The sequence below is a fragment of the Hylaeus volcanicus genome, chromosome 5 (assembly GCF_026283585.1).
Source record: "Hylaeus volcanicus isolate JK05 chromosome 5, UHH_iyHylVolc1.0_haploid, whole genome shotgun sequence".
Lineage (NCBI taxonomy): Eukaryota > Metazoa > Arthropoda > Insecta > Hymenoptera > Colletidae > Hylaeus > Hylaeus volcanicus.
In genome coordinates this window covers 30,704,945-30,724,812 of record NC_071980.1, presented here as the reverse complement: position 1 = coordinate 30,724,812, position 19,868 = coordinate 30,704,945, and the positions used below count along the sequence as shown (strand labels likewise).

The window sequence follows — 19,868 nt, the reverse complement described above, 5'->3', positions numbered from 1 at the left end:
GCGAATAAATTACAATGTTACTACCCGTTTAAAGTAAGAAACAAGTATCAAAGTACACGTACGACAATCTCATCATTGATAGCAAGAAGACGTAAGTCGAATAACATTATAAACAGCTTGGTCATATATTAACTCATATAAAGGATGAGACGTTTGATTCGTACATGAATCTATATATTCACACAACCGTTAAAGTATTCAGTGACGTCGTGTATGATAACAATGGCGTTCAACTTCGCCGCTTTTTCATACGGTGTGGCTTTAATTGTAGATGCTTTCTTAATATTCTTTGTAATATTTCATGTACGTGTCATTTGTAAACAATAATAATTTTTTCAATGCAATACATGCGTGAATAATTGAACCAATTTATTCCTAACCTCGTACTTTGCACGTGAACATATATAGTTGTTTTTCTAATTAAAAACATTTATTTTTGCAGGTCATAGCATTCGATGAATTAAAGACTGGGTATAAAAATCCAATCGAACAGTGTAATAGCTTAAATCCGGTAAATCTCAACAAGTTTTTATAATACAATAATGTTTTATAACAATATATATTTGGAATGAAACTTTAATCATTGCAATTTCATATTTCAGCTAGTCATTCCAGAGTATAGTTTGCACATTTTGATTAATGTGTTATTTCTGATAAGTGGACAATGGTTTACATTGCTTCTTAATATCCCGTTAATAGCGTATCATTTATGGCAGTACAGTCATAGACCTGTCATGTCTAAACCAGGTCTTTATGATCCCACTAGTATAATGAATGCTCAGGTTTTGACATCTCATGAAAGGGAAGGATGGATTAAACTTGCGTTTTACCTCTTATCGTTTTTCTATTATTTGTACTGGTAAGTCTTTAATAGAAGATACATATATTAATATGTAATGTACACTTGCCTGTTTCTCATATGAAATTCACTTTAAAATAATATTCTATCGATAGCTCTAAAAATGTGAATCAAATTTTTTGCATAATTTCTATGTTTCAGCATGATCAGTTCATTGATCCAATGAACAAAACTATTTTTCTACTGCATTTGTAAGGACAATTTGCCATTGGGTCTTTAGTACGTTATAGTTCACAGATCCGATGTTTTCATCCAACCATGAAAAACAAGATTGACCAGTTTGTTAAAATATTACAGTTTTATAAAATAAAACTCTGCTCAAAAACTACTCTCTGTTTCTTTGTCATACTAATTAACAGGATAATAGCAAGATAATTGAACAGAATAATAATGCTTGTATATTATTTATGGTACATTAAAAGTATTTTGTTTTATTTTCGTTACATTGGCGTGGTCACAAATATGAGTGATTCACTCTCAAAATGTAATTTAGTTTAATGACAAAATTCGTGGACTACCAGACATCAATTTATGTACTGTGTACTTATTGTTAGTTCATAATTATTGACATTAAATATTTTGTATTCATTACTATTCATGTATTTACAGTTTTATGCTTTGGTGTTTATATATTCTTAGACTTTTTGCTTTTATTTTAGTATTATAGTATTCGAAGAATAAGGATATTGATTCAAGCTTACATAGGTATGTATAATAAGTACTATGTTATATATTATAGCGAATGTGATTCTTGGTGATTCTAACCTCAATCAAATTTCTCTCATTCATTGTCGCTCAGCTCAGTCGCTGCTGTGTATATATAGTTGATGGTCTGCTGTCCGAACATTTTCGAGTATTATCTTTAACGATACGTGAATTTGTTTATGAAATAAAATAATCTTTACGAATTCGTGTCGCATTAAATATTAAGCCAGTTGTATATAATATAAAAAATGCCGACTATTAATCTCAAACGTGACTTATTGTTCAAGGCTCTTGGCAGAACGTATTGTAAGTTATGAATGATTGTACATAATTGCAACTATCCAGCTTATCATTTTTGTATCATCTATGTTTTTTACTTAATATATTAGTGTTTAAACATAACACTTGCAACCTATTTAAGATGATACAATTTCAGCGGACAATGAGTTTCAAGATTTGTGCTTCAAATTTGGTTTAGAATTAGACGAAGTGGTATGTATCTTCGAAATTTGTCAATTTATTTATCGATATATGTAGAGGATAAAAGTAGATATACTTTGGCATACATTATATACCTACATTAATAAAATGTAAACTTTTAGACATCAGAGAAGTTATTAATAACGAAGGAGAAAGGACAAAATGGAAATATGGAAGCATCCGATGAAATTATATATAAAATTGATATACCAGCAAACAGATACGATTTATTATGCTTGGAAGGTTTAACTCTTGGGCTACTCATATTTTTAAACAAGTATGTATAATTGTCACACTGATAATTAATTCGTACATATAAGGACTCCTTGTTGAAACTTTTATCTTATATTCTCTCTTTTTTCAAATGTTTTCATATAGAGTAGACATACCACATTACGTATCGATACGCCCAGGTACAGGCATGCAGAAGATTACCATGACAAGCGAGGTACTTGGAAATTAATTTGATTATAAAAACAAATAATTGAATTATAAAACAATGTATTAGTGAAATATTTGCATCATATTGCAGTGCCTGAAAATCAGAGGACATATAGTTGCAGCTATTTTGCGTGATGTTACATTTACACAAGACTCTTACAATAGTTTTATCGACCTCCAAGACAAACTTCATCAGAACATAGGAAGAAAACGAAGTTTGGTATCGATTGGTACTCATGATTTGGATACTATTCAAGGTCCATTTTTATATGACGCGAAACCGCCAACCAATATTTGTTTCAAACCGCTTAATCAGGATAAAGAGTACACAGGAGAAGAAATTATGAACTTATATTCTGTGGGTGTTTTTGAACAAAATTTGATTTAATTTAGACAAGACTTTTCCATTGACAAACGTTTTTCAGAATCACGCACAATTAAAACAATACCTACACATCATAAAAGATAGTCCAGTTTATCCAATAGTGCAAGATAGCAATGGAACTATTTTATCCCTTCCACCTATTATCAATGGAGATCATTCAAAAATCACACTCAACACTAAAAATGTATTTATTGAATGTACAGCGATAGATCTTACAAAGGTAAAAGTAAAAGAATACATAATAGAATCGAGAACAATATTAACTAAAAATTTGTATCTACTGATTTGTAGGCGATAATAGTGCTGGACACTATAGTCTGTATGTTTAGTCAATATTGTAAAACAAAATATACAGTAGAAACGGTGGAAGTCGTATATCCCAATAATCAAGTATTTCACTATCCCGATTTAAAATATCGAACCGAAGAAATTGATTGTGAGAAAGCTGTAAAGTATATCGGCATAAAACAGAGAGCAGAAAAAGTAGCCAATCTACTTTCTAGAATGTCGTTAAAAACACGTGTTGTGAAGGATAACAATAAATTGAGTGTCGAAGTACCTCCCACTAGACACGATGTGATACATTCGTGCGACATTTACGAAGATATTGCGATAGCGTATGGATACAATAATATTCATAAAACTATACCATACTTATCCACGATCGCGGAGGAGGTAAGAATAAATTTGATTATTTTTAAAATTTACGACTTCATCTTTTCTTCTTTTGCATTTAAAACTTAGTTCCCACTTAATAAATTATCCGATCAATTACGTATGGAATTAGCTTGTGCTGGATTTACGGAAGCATTGACTTTTTCATTGGTAAGCAATATTTTCAGCAACATTAATTGTATTCGTTTATAAATACTTGAATGATTTTTTTGTAGTGTTCGCGCGAAGATATAGCGGATAAATTAGGTCATAAATTGGAAAATATACCTGCAGTTCATATATCAAATCCGAAAACTTTAGAATTTCAGGTAGAAGAATTTTATTGGAAAGATGTCATTTTACAAGCTTTAGTGTTACACATTGTATGATAATATTGCAGGTAGCGCGTACAACCCTCCTGCCAGGATTATTGAAAACGCTAGCTGCGAATAAAAAGATGCCTCTTCCTCAGAAAGTGTTTGAAGTTTCCGATATAGTATTAAGAGATAATACTGTGGAAGTAGGCGCGCGTAATAAACGTCATTTGTGCGCGGTGTATTGTAATAAATCAGATGGTTTTGAAGTAATTCACGGTTTATTGGACAGAATGTTACAGGTATTAGAAATACCGTGGAGCGTTGGCGAAAACTCAGATGGGTATTATCTTCGCGCTATCAATGGTAAGCGCGTTATTTTATTAGGAAAGTTAGGTGACAGTGCGTAAAAACGCAAGTTTGTTACTTGGTCTGCGTGCTTCACTTAATATGAATCTTTTCAGATCCCACTTTCTTCCCTCGTCGTTGCGCAGAAATTTATTGTTACAACAAAGTGATCGGAAAAATGGGCGTTCTACACCCGGATGTAATCACAAAGTTCGATCTAAATGTACCCTGCTCCGTATTAGAGATCGAAATCGAATCATTTTTATAATGTGAAATGATTTGTTATTTATTAAACACTTAAATAAACAATGAATTCTTCGAACAGTCTGGTTTTATTGTGCGAAATGAATAATTAAGAAAATGCAAACATTACAATCAGATATGTTACAGTGTATCAGAATAACGGTAGGAGACTATGGAAACACGTTAAATATATTTAATCATGTTAAACAATTTTATTTTAAGTAAATTTTAAGTTCTATTTTACAGGAGTAAAGCATAGTCGAGCAACTTTCAACATAAGTTTTATTTTGTGTGTTACACATACGCGAGAATTTAAATTATAATTCGTTAATATATTCCTATATAAAAAGGACACATTAATTATATTTGTTAAAGAAGAAATAATAAAGTAAAAGAAACTGGAATAAAGGTAAATCGTACGTCGCATCGTTCCAAGTTTCTTCCAAACTTTCCCACATTACTTTCGAACAAATCAATGTTATTATCAGTATTTTTACAAATAGAAAAAGGCCAGTAGGGTCAAATTTTGACCAATAGCGATAGTTTCTATTGGATAATAATATCGAAGGAAGTAAATTTACGAGTGTTTTAAAACTGCAAATCGAAGTTACCCGCCACGGGAAACGAAAGATGGCTCGTCGAATCGCATGAAATTATATAGATGGTCAAAGAGGCATCCGGGAGTCTCGGTGTCGGCCATAGTAGAAATGGCGGGTGTTAGCTTACGTGAATGACGGCGATCGTGCTCGAGATTATTATCGAAAAGCAAGTGTTCTGTGTGTGTTTCGCGACACGGGAACGATACCTCAGTATCATATGATTCATCTGGAAGGTAAAGATGCAGAATGTAGCACAAGGAACGACCTCGGATAGTCAGAAGCACGAAAAATCAGCAAGCGTTCACCACGACATTGGAAAGACGTCGTCGACTCCCCAGTCTTCGAACTCCAGTCCCACGAAGTCAGAGACCGAGACCTTCTCCGAGCTGCAGCCACGCTTTATGGCAGACTCGTCGGAGAGCGAGGAGGACAGTGTTTCAGAGGTAAACCATGTCAAAAAACATGCCACGTCGTGGATAAAGATATTTTCTGCGATGAGAGGTTGAACGCACGCATGTACGCACGTATACGCACTATACACGCACGCACACGTACGAAAATCCGTCCGTCGCTTCTGCGTTCGTCCCGTCCAGTCACCGCACACACACACAAACACCCCTCCCTCCCTCTCAACCCCCTTTCCCTTCCGCCCTTATCTGGCGTTCTTCTTCTTTCTTATATACAAAGTTCGCTTGCTCGCTCTTACCTGCCTTCCGTACTTGTAGTTGTGGTGGTATATGAATGCGTCGTGTGTATATGCGAACAGAGCACCTACATCGCGCGCGCGCGCACACACACACACACACACACACAAGCTTTCGATGAAATCTACTCGCGATCGATGTTGATCTTGTTCGACATTTTCTTATTTCTTCGCAATCTCTTTGGTGCAATTTCGTCGTTGGAATCATCGTTCTCTGTGCGGTAGAATCCATCCTCCTAAGTACGCGTATTAGATGCGGCGATACGTAGATACGATGAGTTGTCAATCTATTAATTATTATCGTTGGTATTTGAACCGTTTTAATTGTAATTTTCAATGTCCTGTTTACACTGAGATACGTGAATACGTGAATAGAATCGTGATAAAGATTGCTTGGAGAAGAAAGAAGTCGTTCCACGAGTTGTCGTTACGGGGAAATTGGAACGAAACGTATCGTTGGTCTGTAAAAATCAACAGAAAACTATGTCATACCGTTCAGCGCTTTGTAATCGTATATGCTGTTGGTGAACAAGGCTGACAAGCGATCAAATAGAAAGATTCAGAGTCTTCTTGCAAAGTTCTAATTTGACAACGATCGCAGGATGTTGGCAACATAACCATTAAACGACTAATAGACAATCGAAACGAATTTTACGTAGATGTTTTTTAAAATAAAGGAATAGAAGGAACAAGAAGGGAATTCACGCAGGGACGTTATATAATCGGGATGTATGCGTTAATAGCTGATGGAACGTCAGCGTAGAGTCCGCGCGCAACACAGTTTCAAGAAATGTCCTCCAATTTCTCGGAATGTGCTTATTATTTTTCGTCAATTCTTTGATCTCATCGATCTATCATTCTGGATCTCGTTGTAAGTCTGTTGTCTGGCCAGTGTCGTTCGATATCGAATAAAAAGCGATTATTTATTGCAGGTATACCGAGACCTCGGCATCTAAAGAATATGTGTAACATTTTTCGTGTGTCATAGCTTCGCATGCCCTATGAACGAACACGTACAAGCGCTGGGTAAAGAACTCCGGTTAGCTGTACTGCATAATCAAGCGCGTGCGCACGCACGTGTACGCCTGTGTACACGTATATGTTTATAGAAGCAGCATTTATGCATGTATACGCACACGCACGTTTCCACGTATGTGTTATACGTATATCCAGTGGCGGATCTAAACCTATCAGCGCCCGAAAGAAATGAAGCCTCCTCGGTTACTTCAACGGGCTCTTTCTTTTTCTCAATTGTTTTGTGAAAGACAAGTGTTATTATCACGAAGATGTGTTTACCAATTAGTTCTCAATTAGTCGAATAGTTTTCTCCTTAATACATTGTCGTCGTTATAGACTCGCAACAATCGTCATACGACGTTTATGGATCGTTAAGTTGGTTAGTTACTTTTTAGATATTCGATCCTGAGAATTGTAAGATGAATAACGTGTTCAAAACTTGGGATACTTAAACGTGGAAAAATCGAAAAGGGAAATACGTTAAAAATAGAAAAATGCGAACGACCATCTTGCGCTCGTCGTTTTTTAAAGTTATAAAAATAGTATTGGATAGAGGAAAATTGCATATGTAAATTTTAGTAAAAAAATGTTGTATTTTTGTTCAATTTCTTGTTGAAATGTATTTTTATTGTTAATGATAAGCTTGTAGATGTTTCGGATAAACTTTGGAAAAAAGTTATCAAGTTATTTACACAAGTAAAATTATAATCGATGCTTGCAAAGTGGAAAAACTAAATTAAATATGCAGGTAGTTGGTACAAGTACTGTTTAAGATAGTATGTTTCATTTGTGGGAATAGGTCTTTTACGGTACAGAAAAATTAGATTTGGATAAGTAGTAGGATACAAATTATAATTGATTTTTTGTATCATTGTTCTAGATCAAGGTTCGTCAAACATTTTGGTTTTGCAGGCCAAAAAGGTAATATCAAGAAGACTGTCTAAATAATTGTGTGCAAGGTGGAGAATAAAAATAGAATAATTGCTGCACAATATAAGGAGGATTCTTTTTATGAAACTAATTAAACTATCATTAAACTAATTTCTGGTTGCTTATTGGATAAGAAAATGCTTGGAAATGCTTTCACATGGATAGGTAATGCCAAATGTTCCAATTAATCTATGCGAGTCCAGTCGCAACAAATAGGGAAAGATACGAGACATCGAAAGAGCAATTTTGCATCTCTGTTGGAAAATTCATATGGAAATGTTTCTCGGTTTGTTTTGATTATAGTTTGTCAACCTCTGTTCTAGATTATAATTTCATATAATGAATTTGTACCATGTATAACATATACAAAATATCAAATTGTTACTACAATCGATTTTGTTATATCCTTTTGATACGCGCAAGATTCTTTTTAAACCAAGAGGTTAGATAGAGGGGAGAGAGAGAGAGAGAGAGAGAGAGAGAGAGAGAGAGAGAGAGAGAGGTGAAAAAAGAATTCTCCTTTCCAAAAAAGTGAGCTTGACAGTCGTAGCTAAAGTAGAGGTCGAAACGTATATTATTCCAAGTAATAATACTTGTACCAGTCACCTGTGTATACAGTTTGGTTATTTACACAGACCACACTGTTTTTTCGGAACAATTATTTGAAAGATCCATGAAATATAAAGAGTTAGTTTGGAGCCCCGAAGTGGAGGCTTAGTTTCACGAATAGATTCAGCCCTGCGTATATCTTTTCCACTGCGCTAGTAAACTCGCGTGTAGTAGATTGGCGGGCGCGCGCGTTGTCCGTGCGTGTGCTCTGTGGCTGTACTCTCTGTATACGTATTTGTGTGTGCGCGCGAGTATTTTACGTCCGCTTGCACTACGTCGTGCGCCACCCAGCGGAGTTCTCCTCGGCCGCGTTTCCTCGCGTATTCGTGCGAGTTCGTGAGCCTGTTTGCTCCTCGGGTCGTCTTTACCTACGTTCTCTCTACGTTCATAGGTGTATTTCTACCTTTATCCTAACCGCCTATCTTGTTGTCCGTGGTACTGTCAACGAGCCGTTCCAGCTCTATCTTTGCCTCCGTCTCTACCGGTTGCTCGGCTCTCCCCCGTGTCCCGTGTCGCTCGTGTTCGTGGCGTGGAAATTGCTGAGAGCAGAGCCACCATATTATTCTATATTCTGCCAGGCAGCGGTTGTACGGAGCTATTTTTTTCTCCCCGCGATTTTTTTTTGGTGCGACCGATTACATTAGTCAATACGACGTTAGTTACGCGCCTAGTGGATAATACGCGACGATTTCTCTTTGCTCGTGAATTATTTGAAAAATAAATTGAAAAAAAAAAAATAAACGAGACGCGTAGGTACGCACGCAAGAGAGTATAGCGAGGAAGTGTCAGTTTCGTCCTTCTTGGAATGGCTGCACATTGTTCTTATGTCTCTATGTTCACTGGCAAGCGGTTTTAGTCGTTTAGAGAAGACGCGATACTTTCACCTCTCTTCTGATTTGCGTTTATGTCTCATCGGTTTCCACTCGTCGCGCGAGAGGATATGACCTCTACGCGAGATGTACGTACGATAATTTAGATTATGTGGAATTCTTCACTTGCTTTTTAGAACAAGTTTGAGACTCACGACCGTAAGATTAGCATTAGCACATACACCAAGGATGCTTTCTTTCTCTGTTACTTTGTCCGAAACGCATCGCGTGCAACCTTTTATCTAATTCACATTCTTTGTTCTTTTTTTTTTTTTTTGCATTGTTCGATTGATCGCATTTCCTTAGTAATAATTTCATTAATTTTTGCTAACAGTTTCTGATAATTGCTTGTTCATTTGCGCGATATTTTTGTCCAACGAAATAACCTCAATTTTGGTAAAATGCTCGCTTTTATCTTTTATGTTAAACCTTTACGACTCAATCTTCTTTGAGTATTACGAGGTCTGTTGTTTTTGTATGGATCAAGCCTAGTTATAATATCTCTTATGATATATAAATATTTTGTTCCTTAATATTTTGTCTGTTGGTCATCCATAAACACTGAAGCGACTCTGCGGTTCTTTGGTTACGTTGTACAGTGCTTTTGTGTATTTTCTGCAAATAATCTTTAAGAAATAAAAATAGGTTATTGTTTCGTATCTTTTGATGCATTGTGTATATGTATTTATAAAGTAATAGAGCATTCCTGGAATGATGATATTACATTGCCTTTGTAGCCATAATTGTGAAAGAAACTAAGAAGAAAGTAATTGTTGCATATCGTTATTGTACAACTTTTCAAGTATAAACAAATTATACTCGTATTAACATACGATCCTATCTTATACATCGGTCTACGCGAATCTTACATGTATACTGAAATAATATATTTAAATTACAATTTTGTATAAAATCTATGTATCTTATTTAATTTCATTTCAAGCAATGTTACTTTATTTATAGGTGGAGTGTTTTGCGATTGATCAGGTTGAATTAGACGAAGGTCATCATTTAGAATCGTCCAAGTTTCTATTGACTCCTGAAGATCCAGAGAGATCCGTGGATCCTGAAACTCAGGCACGGTTAGAAGCTTTGCTGGAAGCAGCTGGTATCGGCAAGTTGTCGTCAGGCGATGGGAAGCACTTGGCTGATCACGAAGTGCTCCGTCGCTTAACATCTAGTGTTTCTTGTGCATTAGATGAAGCAGCAGCTGCATTAACTCGTATGCGCAGCGATAATCCACGCACACAAAACGAAAAACGCTCTCTTGTAGAGGCTTGCACCGACGGCGACGTTGGTACTGTTAGGAAATTATTAACGGAAGGACGCAGTGTACACGAGACTACAGAGGAGGGAGAGAGTTTGCTCTCTCTCGCCTGCTCGGCTGGTTACTACGAACTTGCTCAGGTTTGAGCTTTTTTCCATATTTCGTTTGCATTTTCAATATTTATAGGAGAGTATAAGCACATGTTGTGCATACAAGTTAAAATACCATATAGTCCATATACAAGATGGTTATTACCTATTTCAAAAATATTTTATGTAAATATTCGTATTTTCTATATTACCAAAGAATAGACTTATATTATATCGCTTGTATACTGTTTCGAGCAAGTACAAAGGAACGCTGGGTACTATTTTGATATTTGCTGCAAGAAATATCTATTAAGACGCTCGTGAAAATTTTATATGATTAATTTGCATGGAGTTTAACGTTTATTAAATAAAGTTATATTACTTTACATTCTTCTGTTTCATAAAGAGAAAGCGAAACGTGTAACTTCTCTTAGTTGTAAATGTTATAACGAATGCGTAATTCTTGTTAATTCCAGCGATAAAATTATTTTATTTCACGAATAACTTGTTGTACAAACAGGTACTTTTGGCAATGAATGCAAACGTAGAGGACCGTGGCATAAAGGGGGATTGTACCCCTTTAATGGAGGCTGCCAGTGCAGGGCATGTAGATGTTGTAAGCTTGCTTATCGCTCATGGATCTGATGTTAATGCTCAATCTACTTCAGGTATGAAATACAACTATACTAATCATAAGAATATCATACTAACGGTAATGGTGTTTCTAATTATATTTGACACATGTATTTTAAAGTTTAGAACCCAAGTAATTTGTTATATCTTCAGGTAATACACCCCTTATGTACGGCTGTGCGGGTGGTCACGAAGAGGTAGTGCGAGTATTGTTAGAAGCAGGTGCGAATGTTGAAGATCATAATGAGAATGGTCATACACCGTTAATGGAAGCAGCCAGTGCTGGACATGTCCCAGTAGCCAAGATCTTACTAGAACATGGCGCCGGAATTAATACTCATTCCAATGAATTCAAAGAATCCGCTCTAACACTGGCTTGCTATAAAGGACATCTCGAAATGGTTCGCTTTCTGCTAGAAGCTGGTGCAGACCAGGTATTTTTCCAATGTAGTTCATTTTATTTCTTAGAAGCCATGTTTTAAAGATGAGCAAATCTTATTCGTATAGGTCGTTCACCTTTAATTCGTCATTTAAAGTTTGTATAAAATCTTTCATTTTGCAGGAGCACAAAACTGATGAAATGCACACTGCCCTTATGGAAGCATCGATGGATGGTCACGTAGAAGTAGCTCGTTTACTCTTAGATTCGGGTGCGCAGGTGAATATGCCAACGGATAGTTTCGAATCTCCGTTAACGTTAGCTGCTTGCGGAGGTCACGTTGATCTTGCTATGCTTTTGATCGAGAGAGGAGCAAATATCGAGGAAGTGAATGACGAAGGTTATACTCCGTTGATGGAAGCGGCGCGTGAGGGTCACGAAGAAATGGTTGCATTACTTCTAAGTCAAGGTATCGCGTCGGTCGATATTTCGTTACAACGAACGAGAAACGTTGCGATTACGTAACAAATAGTTCAACATGATCTTTGTGTGTTCCGATACAGGAGCAAATATCAATGCACAAACGGAGGAAACGCAAGAAACAGCCCTTACCTTAGCTTGTTGCGGTGGCTTTTTAGAAGTCGCTGACTTTCTAATTAAAGCAGGAGCAGATATCGAATTGGGAGCCTCTACCCCTCTGATGGAAGCTGCGCAAGAGGGCCATTTGGATCTCGTTCGATATTTACTCGAATCTGCGGCGGACGTTCATACTCAAACGCAAACGGGAGATACAGCGTTAACGTATGCGTGTGAGAATGGCCATACCGATGTCGCGGATCTTTTACTTCAGTTTGGTGCTGACTTGGTACGTGTTTGATACGAATGACGTTTAAAGAATATTTAATGGTGAGTCGATATATTTACGCGAGTCCTATCACCTTTTTTTATGTAAATATATAGGAGCACGAATCGGAAGGAGGCAGAACACCGCTGATGAAGGCATGCAGAGCTGGTCACCTCTGTACGGTTCAATTTCTTATATCGAAACATGCAGATGTTAATAGACAAACGACGAACAACGATCATACTCCTCTTTCGTTGGCCTGTGCTGGTGGCCATCTCGCAGTTGTGGAACTTTTGCTTGCACAGTCTGCAAATCCATTTCATAAACTGAAGGTATGAATAATAATTTTTATTTAAAATATTACTATTCAAAATATCTACCAACAATGAAGACAATAAGCTTCATGTTTTCTCGTTATAGGATAATTCTACAATGTTAATAGAAGCTGCGAAAGGTGGACATACCAGCGTAGTTCAACTTCTATTAGATTATCCCCATAGTATTATGATGAGTGCGCCACATAATGCAGCTCCTGCACCCATGTTGCTTCCTCAACAACAACAACAACAACAACAACAACAACAACAACAACAACAGCAGCAGCAGCAGCAGCAGCAGCAGCAGCAGCAGCAGCAGCAGCAACCGCAACAGCAGCAGCAGCAGCAGCATATAACGCACCAACAGCATATACCCCATCAACAACAAGCATCCACCACGCAATCGCAACATCAGCAGCAACAACAACATGCTGCGGAACAATCGCAGGCGCAAAATCTTCAACCTAAACATAATACGCAAAAATCGTTGTTAAGAAAGAATCGATCAGTAACCATGACGCCCGATATGAGTCTCACTTCCGCTGAGGCGCAACAAGTTCGTTCTCAGCCCGCAGGAGAGTCAATTGTAGCAACTAAAGACGATACTAATATACTGGATAAAGGCAGTGGAGGATTTACTAACCTTTCAGAACCTAATATTAGCCTTAGTCCTGCTCCTGCGCCAACGCCAGGATTAAATGTCTCGGAAAGTCGAAAGAATACTCGGCAAGAGCAAATTCTACATAAGCAACAAATTCTCGAAGAACTACAAGCAAGTGTTTTTTCAAATTAATTTCATCGTGAACCTGTTGCTGAATGATGTTTAATAATGCGAATTCTGAATATTTTAGAGGGTAGAGAGAGAGCTCCAAATTAAGGGTGCTGGCCATTTGTTTTCCGGTTCGAGGAATTCCGTCGTAACTCAGCAGCAGCAGCAGCAGCAGCAGCAGCAGCAGCAACAGCCGGAAGAAGCCAGCGAACCAGATACGTTGTCACCAGGTATGTCGAACGTTGTTTCGCGAGACTCCTCTCTAACGATAATCGCGTTTGCGTAAAATATTTCTTAATAGTAATATTTTTCATCGAAAGGTTTAGTTTGCAGTACGACTGGTATGTCCGGAAATTCTTTAACTCATCAAGGTACCAGTCAGGCAATGTCGCTGTATTATAACGCTTTTCTCAGAGGAAAACGAATGGCACAAGAAACTCAATTGTCTTTACCTCCCGAAATTTTTCCTACAACAAATCCACTTTCTCTTGCAACGATACCTGTTACGTCGTCCGTTCCGTTGGTCACCTCTAATACGTCTTCGACGACTACGCCGACTCCTCCAAGCATATCTACACCACCTACCGTTATGGCTGTTTCCCAACCTATTACCGCGAGTAGCGACGTCAGCCAAAACACCGCCATAAGCGATCGTCCGAAAGCAAAGCCCGTCTCTAAAAAAGAGGGTAAAAATATTCGGAAGGCTACGTCTAGCGTAGTAGGCGGTAAACTGCAGCAGCAGCAACAACAGGCGACCTTGATGGCTGGTCTTCAACAACAATATCAGCAGAAACAACGACAACATACCTATCAAGTTCAACAGGTACATCAGCTGCAGCAACTCAATCAACAGCTTCAGTTACAGTTGGATCAAGTACAGGTTTGTTCTTTTGTACATTTGTCGTTTGCCTTTATCAACATATTTTGGTTTCAAGCGGGACATTATTATACAATGTTACACCACTTAACCATCCTATTTTTTTTTGTATTTTCAAATGTCTATGAATCTTATTTAAAGCCGATATATTGTGTGTAAGGCATATGTAACGAGAATATAATAATATAATGCGTTAGGGTATTGGATATAAAAGTGATATCTAGGGAAAACGTAATGATAATGTACTTCGTAAGCAAAAAACAAGCACTTCGTGTATAACTAGGTACAGCAACAGCAACAACAGCAGCAGCAACCACAGCAACAGCCGCAAGGCCAACAACAACCGTTACAATCGCAGTCTCAACAACAGACTGGAGCAGTTACTGCTAATGGAAACAACATACTTATGCCTACCCAGTTGATGTCGCATCTCCATCCTACGCATACTCATCATCTTCACGACCAGGTAATTGTAGGAATAAAATAGGCCTAGGAATAAAATAAACATGGACATTTTTTTATTCTTGTAAATTACATACGCAGCAAACGACTCAACAAAATCTAACGGAACAGACAGATCCTGAGTTAGCAAGACTGCATCGGGACGGAGCCTGCCCCTTTGTCGCTGCTGCTCAAAAAGCAAAGACACTCTGCACTAGCGAAAGCGTTATAAAATTGGAAGACGGCACGCATATTCCTCTCGACGACGCTTTCGAAATTTTTCGATCTATTAGTTTCGATGATACTGTCGATGGTAAATATCCAAATGATTCTCTGTCGATTCTTCTTTTCAATTCGTATAGTTTATTTTGAAACATTTCGTGGTTAAGTAGCAACGGAAGATCAAGAGAAACTCGAATTAAAAAGATTGGAAGTATCGAATAGTAAGGATCCACAGCAACCGCAACAGCAGCAGCAGCAGCAGCAGCAGCAGCAGCAGCAGCAGCAGCAGCAGCAACAACAACAACAACAACAACAACAACAACATTTACAAACCACGCAAATTGTTCAACAGACGACCAGTCCTTATACATCTCAAGAATATTTTACCAATCCCGTATTGTCGGTACCATCTGTTTCATTGCCGACCTTGCCTTCGCTCCAAGTAACCAGTGCTGGTGTTCAAATACAAGCAGACATATCAGCAGGTTTACAGTTAACCAGTACCCAGTCTCTACAAAATCAAGCATTTAAAGACTTAAAAGCGTATCAAGAAGGATATCTCGAGGGACTTCGCCATTTTCAACCTCAATTGTTACTTCAGTCTTCTCAGATAAGTAAGTGTCGTAAATACAAGTGATTCGTATTTGAAATATCGAATTTTCTTCATACAAACGTATTTTATTTGCAAGCAGCATTTCCTACGCAAGCTTTACCAACTGTAACCGAAGCGACAGGAATAATAGATAGCATACCTCATCAAACAAACGGTTACGTGCAATCGACAGCCTGTAGCACTAATCAAGTTCAAGTGGCGACTCAGACCCAAGCTCCAGCAACGACTACCGCCGCGACTATAGTTGCTTCGGACAAAAAACAAGTTTACACCGCTCCAACAACCGGTAAAGGCAAAAAGGGAAGATATCCGCTTTTGTCTCAACAACAACAACAATCATGCCAACAACAACAAACTGCCAATACCCAGCAGCAGGCACCTAATTTTCCCAGTCAAAATTATCAATTAGATCCAACCACAGGTGAGAGGTGCAGATCTATTAGTTGTTCATTAATATCAGACATATTGTTTTCATAATAAATGTTTATTTTAGTTGCTGGTCAATATACAACAGGTGTTCCGACGGTTGGTGGTTACACGACTAACCAAGTACCACCCGCGCCGTTTTCCTGTATGGATGTTGACTCGGAGACAGACAGCAATCACGATACAGCATTGACTTTGGCATGTGCTGGAGGTCACGAAGAACTTGTTGAACTCTTGTTGAGTCGCGGTGCCGATATAGGTAACGTCTAATAAGTAAAGCTATGAATTTGTTGTCACGGTTCATATATATATATATACATATATATTTGTAGTTAGTATATATATACTTATCGAGATATATTTTATTTTCCAGAGCATAGAGATAAAAAGGGGTTCACTCCGCTAATTTTAGCAGCAACGGCAGGACACCAGAAAGTAGTGGAGATTCTTTTGAATCACGGGGCTGATATAGAGGCCCAGTCTGAACGTACCAAGGATACGCCTCTATCTCTCGCTTGTAGCGGTGGCAGATACGAAGTGGTAGAGCTTCTGCTGAACCGTGGTGCCAACAAGGAACATCGTAACGTTTCCGACTACACACCTCTGAGTCTTGCAGCATCCGGTGGTTATGTTAACATAATAAAGCTTCTCCTTAATCATGGTGCTGAAATCAATTCCCGAACTGGCTCAAAATTGGGCATTTCGCCGCTCATGCTCGCCGCTATGAATGGTCATGTTGGTACGTCTATACACATTTTAAATAAAATTACTCTTAGCGTGTTAAACGTTAGGTATAATGATGTTTTAAATAAAAAATTGCAGCGGCGGTGAAACTGTTACTGGATATGGGCAGTGACATAAACGCTCAAATTGAGACTAATCGTAATACAGCGCTAACATTGGCGTGTTTTCAAGGAAGACACGAGGTCGTTAGCCTTCTTCTCGATCGTAAAGCCAACGTAGAACATCGTGCCAAGGTACGGATTAAATATTTACTCGCGCGCTATACAATATAAATCCTTAAACTAAGAAATGCATTAGAGTAACTAAATGTGTGTACTTATATATTTTCCATAGACTGGATTAACACCATTAATGGAAGCAGCTAGTGGAGGGTATGTCGAAGTCGGACGCGTCCTACTTACTAAAGGGGCAGATGTTAATGCTACGCCTGTTCCATCGTCCCGCGATACTGCCCTCACTATCGCTGCTGATAAAGGACACTGCCGTTTCGTAGAATTATTACTGTCGAGGTAGACGCTTGTTTGTTAATGTACCAAAGAATGTATGCTTATTCAAGATTCATTTTGTTTTCAGTAACATAAGACATGTTCTTTATCAATTTTATAGAGGTACTCAAGTAGAGGTGAAAAATAAAAAGGGAAACAGTCCGTTATGGTTAGCAGCAAACGGTGGACATTTGAACGTTGTCGACCTACTGTACCACGCTGGTGCGGACATCGATTCGCAGGATAATCGCAAGGTAAACCAGAATGCTAAAATTCAATTAACATGCATAGTAAAATATGTTTTTTCATAAATTATGTGATCTATATATAAAAAATATATATATACCAATTATCAAAGAGGACCCAAGTGGAGGGTAGAATCGTTTATTATATAAGTAAGCTATGCTTGTTGAATCTGTACGATGACAAGCGAAACACATTTCTTGTAGGTGTCTTGTTTAATGGCTGCTTTTCGTAAGGGGCACATCAAAGTGGTTAAATGGATGGTAAATCACGTTACTCAGTTTCCCAGTGATCAAGAAATGACAAGGTATATAGCGACCGTCAGTGACAAAGAACTTTTAGAAAAATGCCAAGAGTGTGTAAAAGTTATTCGAGCTGCGAAAGAGACTCAAGCCGCAAAGGCGAATAAAAATGCGACTATATTATTGGAGGAACTCGATATGGAGAAGACCAGGGAGGAATCGAAAAAAGCAGCTGCCGCTCGTAGACGAGAACGAAAGAAGAAAAAGAAACTCGAAAAGAAAGAAGAGAAACGAAAATTGCATGAGGAATACAAGAAAAGTGAAGGAACTTACGAGGACAAGGAGGAAAGCGGAAAGAAGTCAGGCGACGAAGAATGCGACAGGGCGGACGATAGCGAACATGAAACTGGCGACGGTTGCGAAAGAATGGATAGCATGCCATCGCCAGTTAATAGAAGCCCTGAGGGACCTGACAGAGAGGAAGGCGACAGTGGAATCGATGCAAACAGTCAAGGCAGCTGTAGTAGCAACGATGTCAAAGCTAGAGAAAAAAAGAAAGAGAAGAAAAAAAAGAAAACAAACAGTCCTAGCAATAACGAAAAGGATACGTCTCCCCAAAGATCGCCCAAGTCCGTGATCGCTCAAAGCGCTTCTTTGTCTCAAAGTTCCATTACGCCAACCAAATCTCAAACCAATACCTCTGAGAAGTAAGTTGGAACAATTATAATAAAGGGTGGGTATCGAGAATGGCAGTTTCCTATTTGCATTAATAATATTTATGATTTTCATAAAATATATCTATATATCATACATTTTGAAACAAATAATTAATGCATAACTATTACGCAATCATTATCGATACTCATCCTTTACAGATGACACATCCTTTACAGACGTTTGTGCAACGATCTTAATTTTTAGGAGAACCATGACTAATGTCACCAACGGAGTATCCGTGCCCACCACTTCTATTACGGCGAGCACCAGATCCTCGACTGTTAATTGTGGTGAACGTAAATTAAAAGGTCAACTGGTGTTTGAGTCTTCGAGACATCCAGCTGATAGGGAAGATTTCGAAGCAACCGGAAACGAAACGTATATGCCTGGCAAAGGCAAGAAATCTTACACTAATCAATACGATGGAGACGCATTGAACACTTCTACCAAGTTGAACACTACAACTAGTCCCAAGCAGGGTGGCAAGCGCGAAGAAGGTTGGAAGGAAGTTGTGCGAAAGTAAGAAATTGCAATTTTATTTTATAATATATTCTTTCTTTCTTTTCTTTTTTTAATTCTTTTGTATATTTATTACGTTTTGGTCTAATGGTAAACAAATTGATAAATAAACAAAATAAAAACCCTTCTGAAATAGGGGGCAATCCGATGATTCGGGGAGATTTATGAATTCACCATTCCGTTCGAAGAAAGTTTCTGTTCCACCGAATGCTATTAGTCGGGTCATTGGGAGAGGTGGCAGTAATATAAATGCTATTAGAGGCGCAACAGGAGCGCATATCGAAGTAGAGAAACAAAGCAAATGTCAAGGCGAACGAATCATTACTATCAAGTATGTGCTCGATCGTTTCATTCTTTCTCGAATAACTCAAATAAATCACATTCCTCTTGTATTGTTATTTTCAGAGGGTCATCCGACGCGACAAAACAGGCTCATACGTTAATAGCAGCTCTTATTAAAGATCCGGACGTTGATATATTGCAAATGCTTCCGAAATCGAAACTAACAGTCGTCACGACTTCCTCTTGGGATAAGACCATTTCTACCGTAGCCGTAAGATCGAATAAAATAAATAAATAAATTGCTGAGATTTTAACACGGTGAATCTGTTTTGTAACCAAACATATGTTTTTTCATTTTAGTCGAGTAAAGCAAAGTTGGGTCCTGTAAGTAAACCACCTAGTCTAACGTCAAATTCCAATAGTACGCAAATTAATAAATCTAGTTACCCGTCGGGAGTTTCCACCGTCAATCAGTTGATTCCACTCCGATCGTCGTCTACCATTAAACTTGCTGGAGCATTTCCCACACCCCTGCCACGTGCAACCGCACCTAGACTCGTCGCTGCAGGTAGTGTATAATATACATCTCCTATATATTCCACT

The 19,868-nt window shown here is 38.0% G+C and overlaps 3 protein-coding genes across 6 annotated transcripts in view; all 3 read left to right on the top strand.

Annotated features, from left to right (window-relative positions):
- Nucleotides 1-104: 104 nt before the first annotated feature.
- On the top strand, nt 105-1,187 carry LOC128877310 (protein cornichon). Its single transcript, XM_054124500.1, has 4 exons — nt 105-303; nt 443-511; nt 603-859; nt 1,001-1,187. The coding sequence occupies exons 1-4, from the start codon at nt 214-216 to the stop codon at nt 1,023-1,025; spliced, it is 441 nt and encodes a 146-aa protein (XP_053980475.1). The 5' UTR covers nt 105-213; the 3' UTR covers nt 1,026-1,187.
- A 144-nt stretch (nt 1,188-1,331) lies between these two features.
- LOC128877304 (phenylalanine--tRNA ligase beta subunit) lies at nt 1,332-4,508 on the top strand. Its single transcript, XM_054124490.1, has 11 exons — nt 1,332-1,870; nt 2,001-2,056; nt 2,167-2,321; nt 2,423-2,492; nt 2,577-2,843; nt 2,911-3,090; nt 3,162-3,545; nt 3,615-3,695; nt 3,761-3,853; nt 3,925-4,204; nt 4,303-4,508. The coding sequence occupies exons 1-11, from the start codon at nt 1,813-1,815 to the stop codon at nt 4,452-4,454; spliced, it is 1,776 nt and encodes a 591-aa protein (XP_053980465.1). The 5' UTR covers nt 1,332-1,812; the 3' UTR covers nt 4,455-4,508.
- Nucleotides 4,509-4,645: 137 nt separating this feature from the next.
- LOC128877294 (ankyrin repeat domain-containing protein 17) overlaps nt 4,646-19,868 on the top strand; it is a 21,990-nt gene continuing 6,767 nt past the window's right edge. Inside the window, exons 1-25 of one of the 4 annotated variants that reach the window (XM_054124473.1) lie at nt 4,646-5,471; nt 10,120-10,270; nt 10,355-10,563; nt 11,033-11,180; nt 11,299-11,579; nt 11,708-11,993; nt 12,088-12,389; nt 12,485-12,700; nt 12,789-13,457; nt 13,537-13,684; nt 13,775-14,334; nt 14,615-14,797; nt 14,875-15,085; nt 15,162-15,608; nt 15,687-16,028; nt 16,101-16,292; nt 16,407-16,772; nt 16,856-17,010; nt 17,111-17,286; nt 17,384-17,516; nt 17,712-18,454; nt 18,669-18,983; nt 19,120-19,314; nt 19,389-19,536; nt 19,626-19,833. In XM_054124473.1, coding sequence (XP_053980448.1) covers nt 5,268-5,471; nt 10,120-10,270; nt 10,355-10,563; nt 11,033-11,180; nt 11,299-11,579; nt 11,708-11,993; nt 12,088-12,389; nt 12,485-12,700; nt 12,789-13,457; nt 13,537-13,684; nt 13,775-14,334; nt 14,615-14,797; nt 14,875-15,085; nt 15,162-15,608; nt 15,687-16,028; nt 16,101-16,292; nt 16,407-16,772; nt 16,856-17,010; nt 17,111-17,286; nt 17,384-17,516; nt 17,712-18,454; nt 18,669-18,983; nt 19,120-19,314; nt 19,389-19,536; nt 19,626-19,833 — 6,988 coding nt within the window. In that variant the 5' untranslated portion in view covers nt 4,646-5,267. Of the gene's footprint in view, nt 5,472-8,256; nt 9,246-10,119; nt 10,564-11,032; nt 11,181-11,298; nt 11,580-11,707; nt 11,994-12,087; nt 12,390-12,484; nt 12,701-12,788; nt 13,458-13,536; nt 13,685-13,774; nt 14,335-14,614; nt 14,798-14,874; nt 15,086-15,161; nt 15,609-15,686; nt 16,029-16,100; nt 16,293-16,406; nt 16,773-16,855; nt 17,011-17,110; nt 17,287-17,383; nt 17,517-17,711; nt 18,455-18,668; nt 18,984-19,119; nt 19,315-19,388; nt 19,537-19,625; nt 19,834-19,868 lie in introns of those variants that run through there. The other 3 variants (XM_054124472.1, XM_054124471.1, XM_054124474.1) reach the window with 3 other exon arrangements.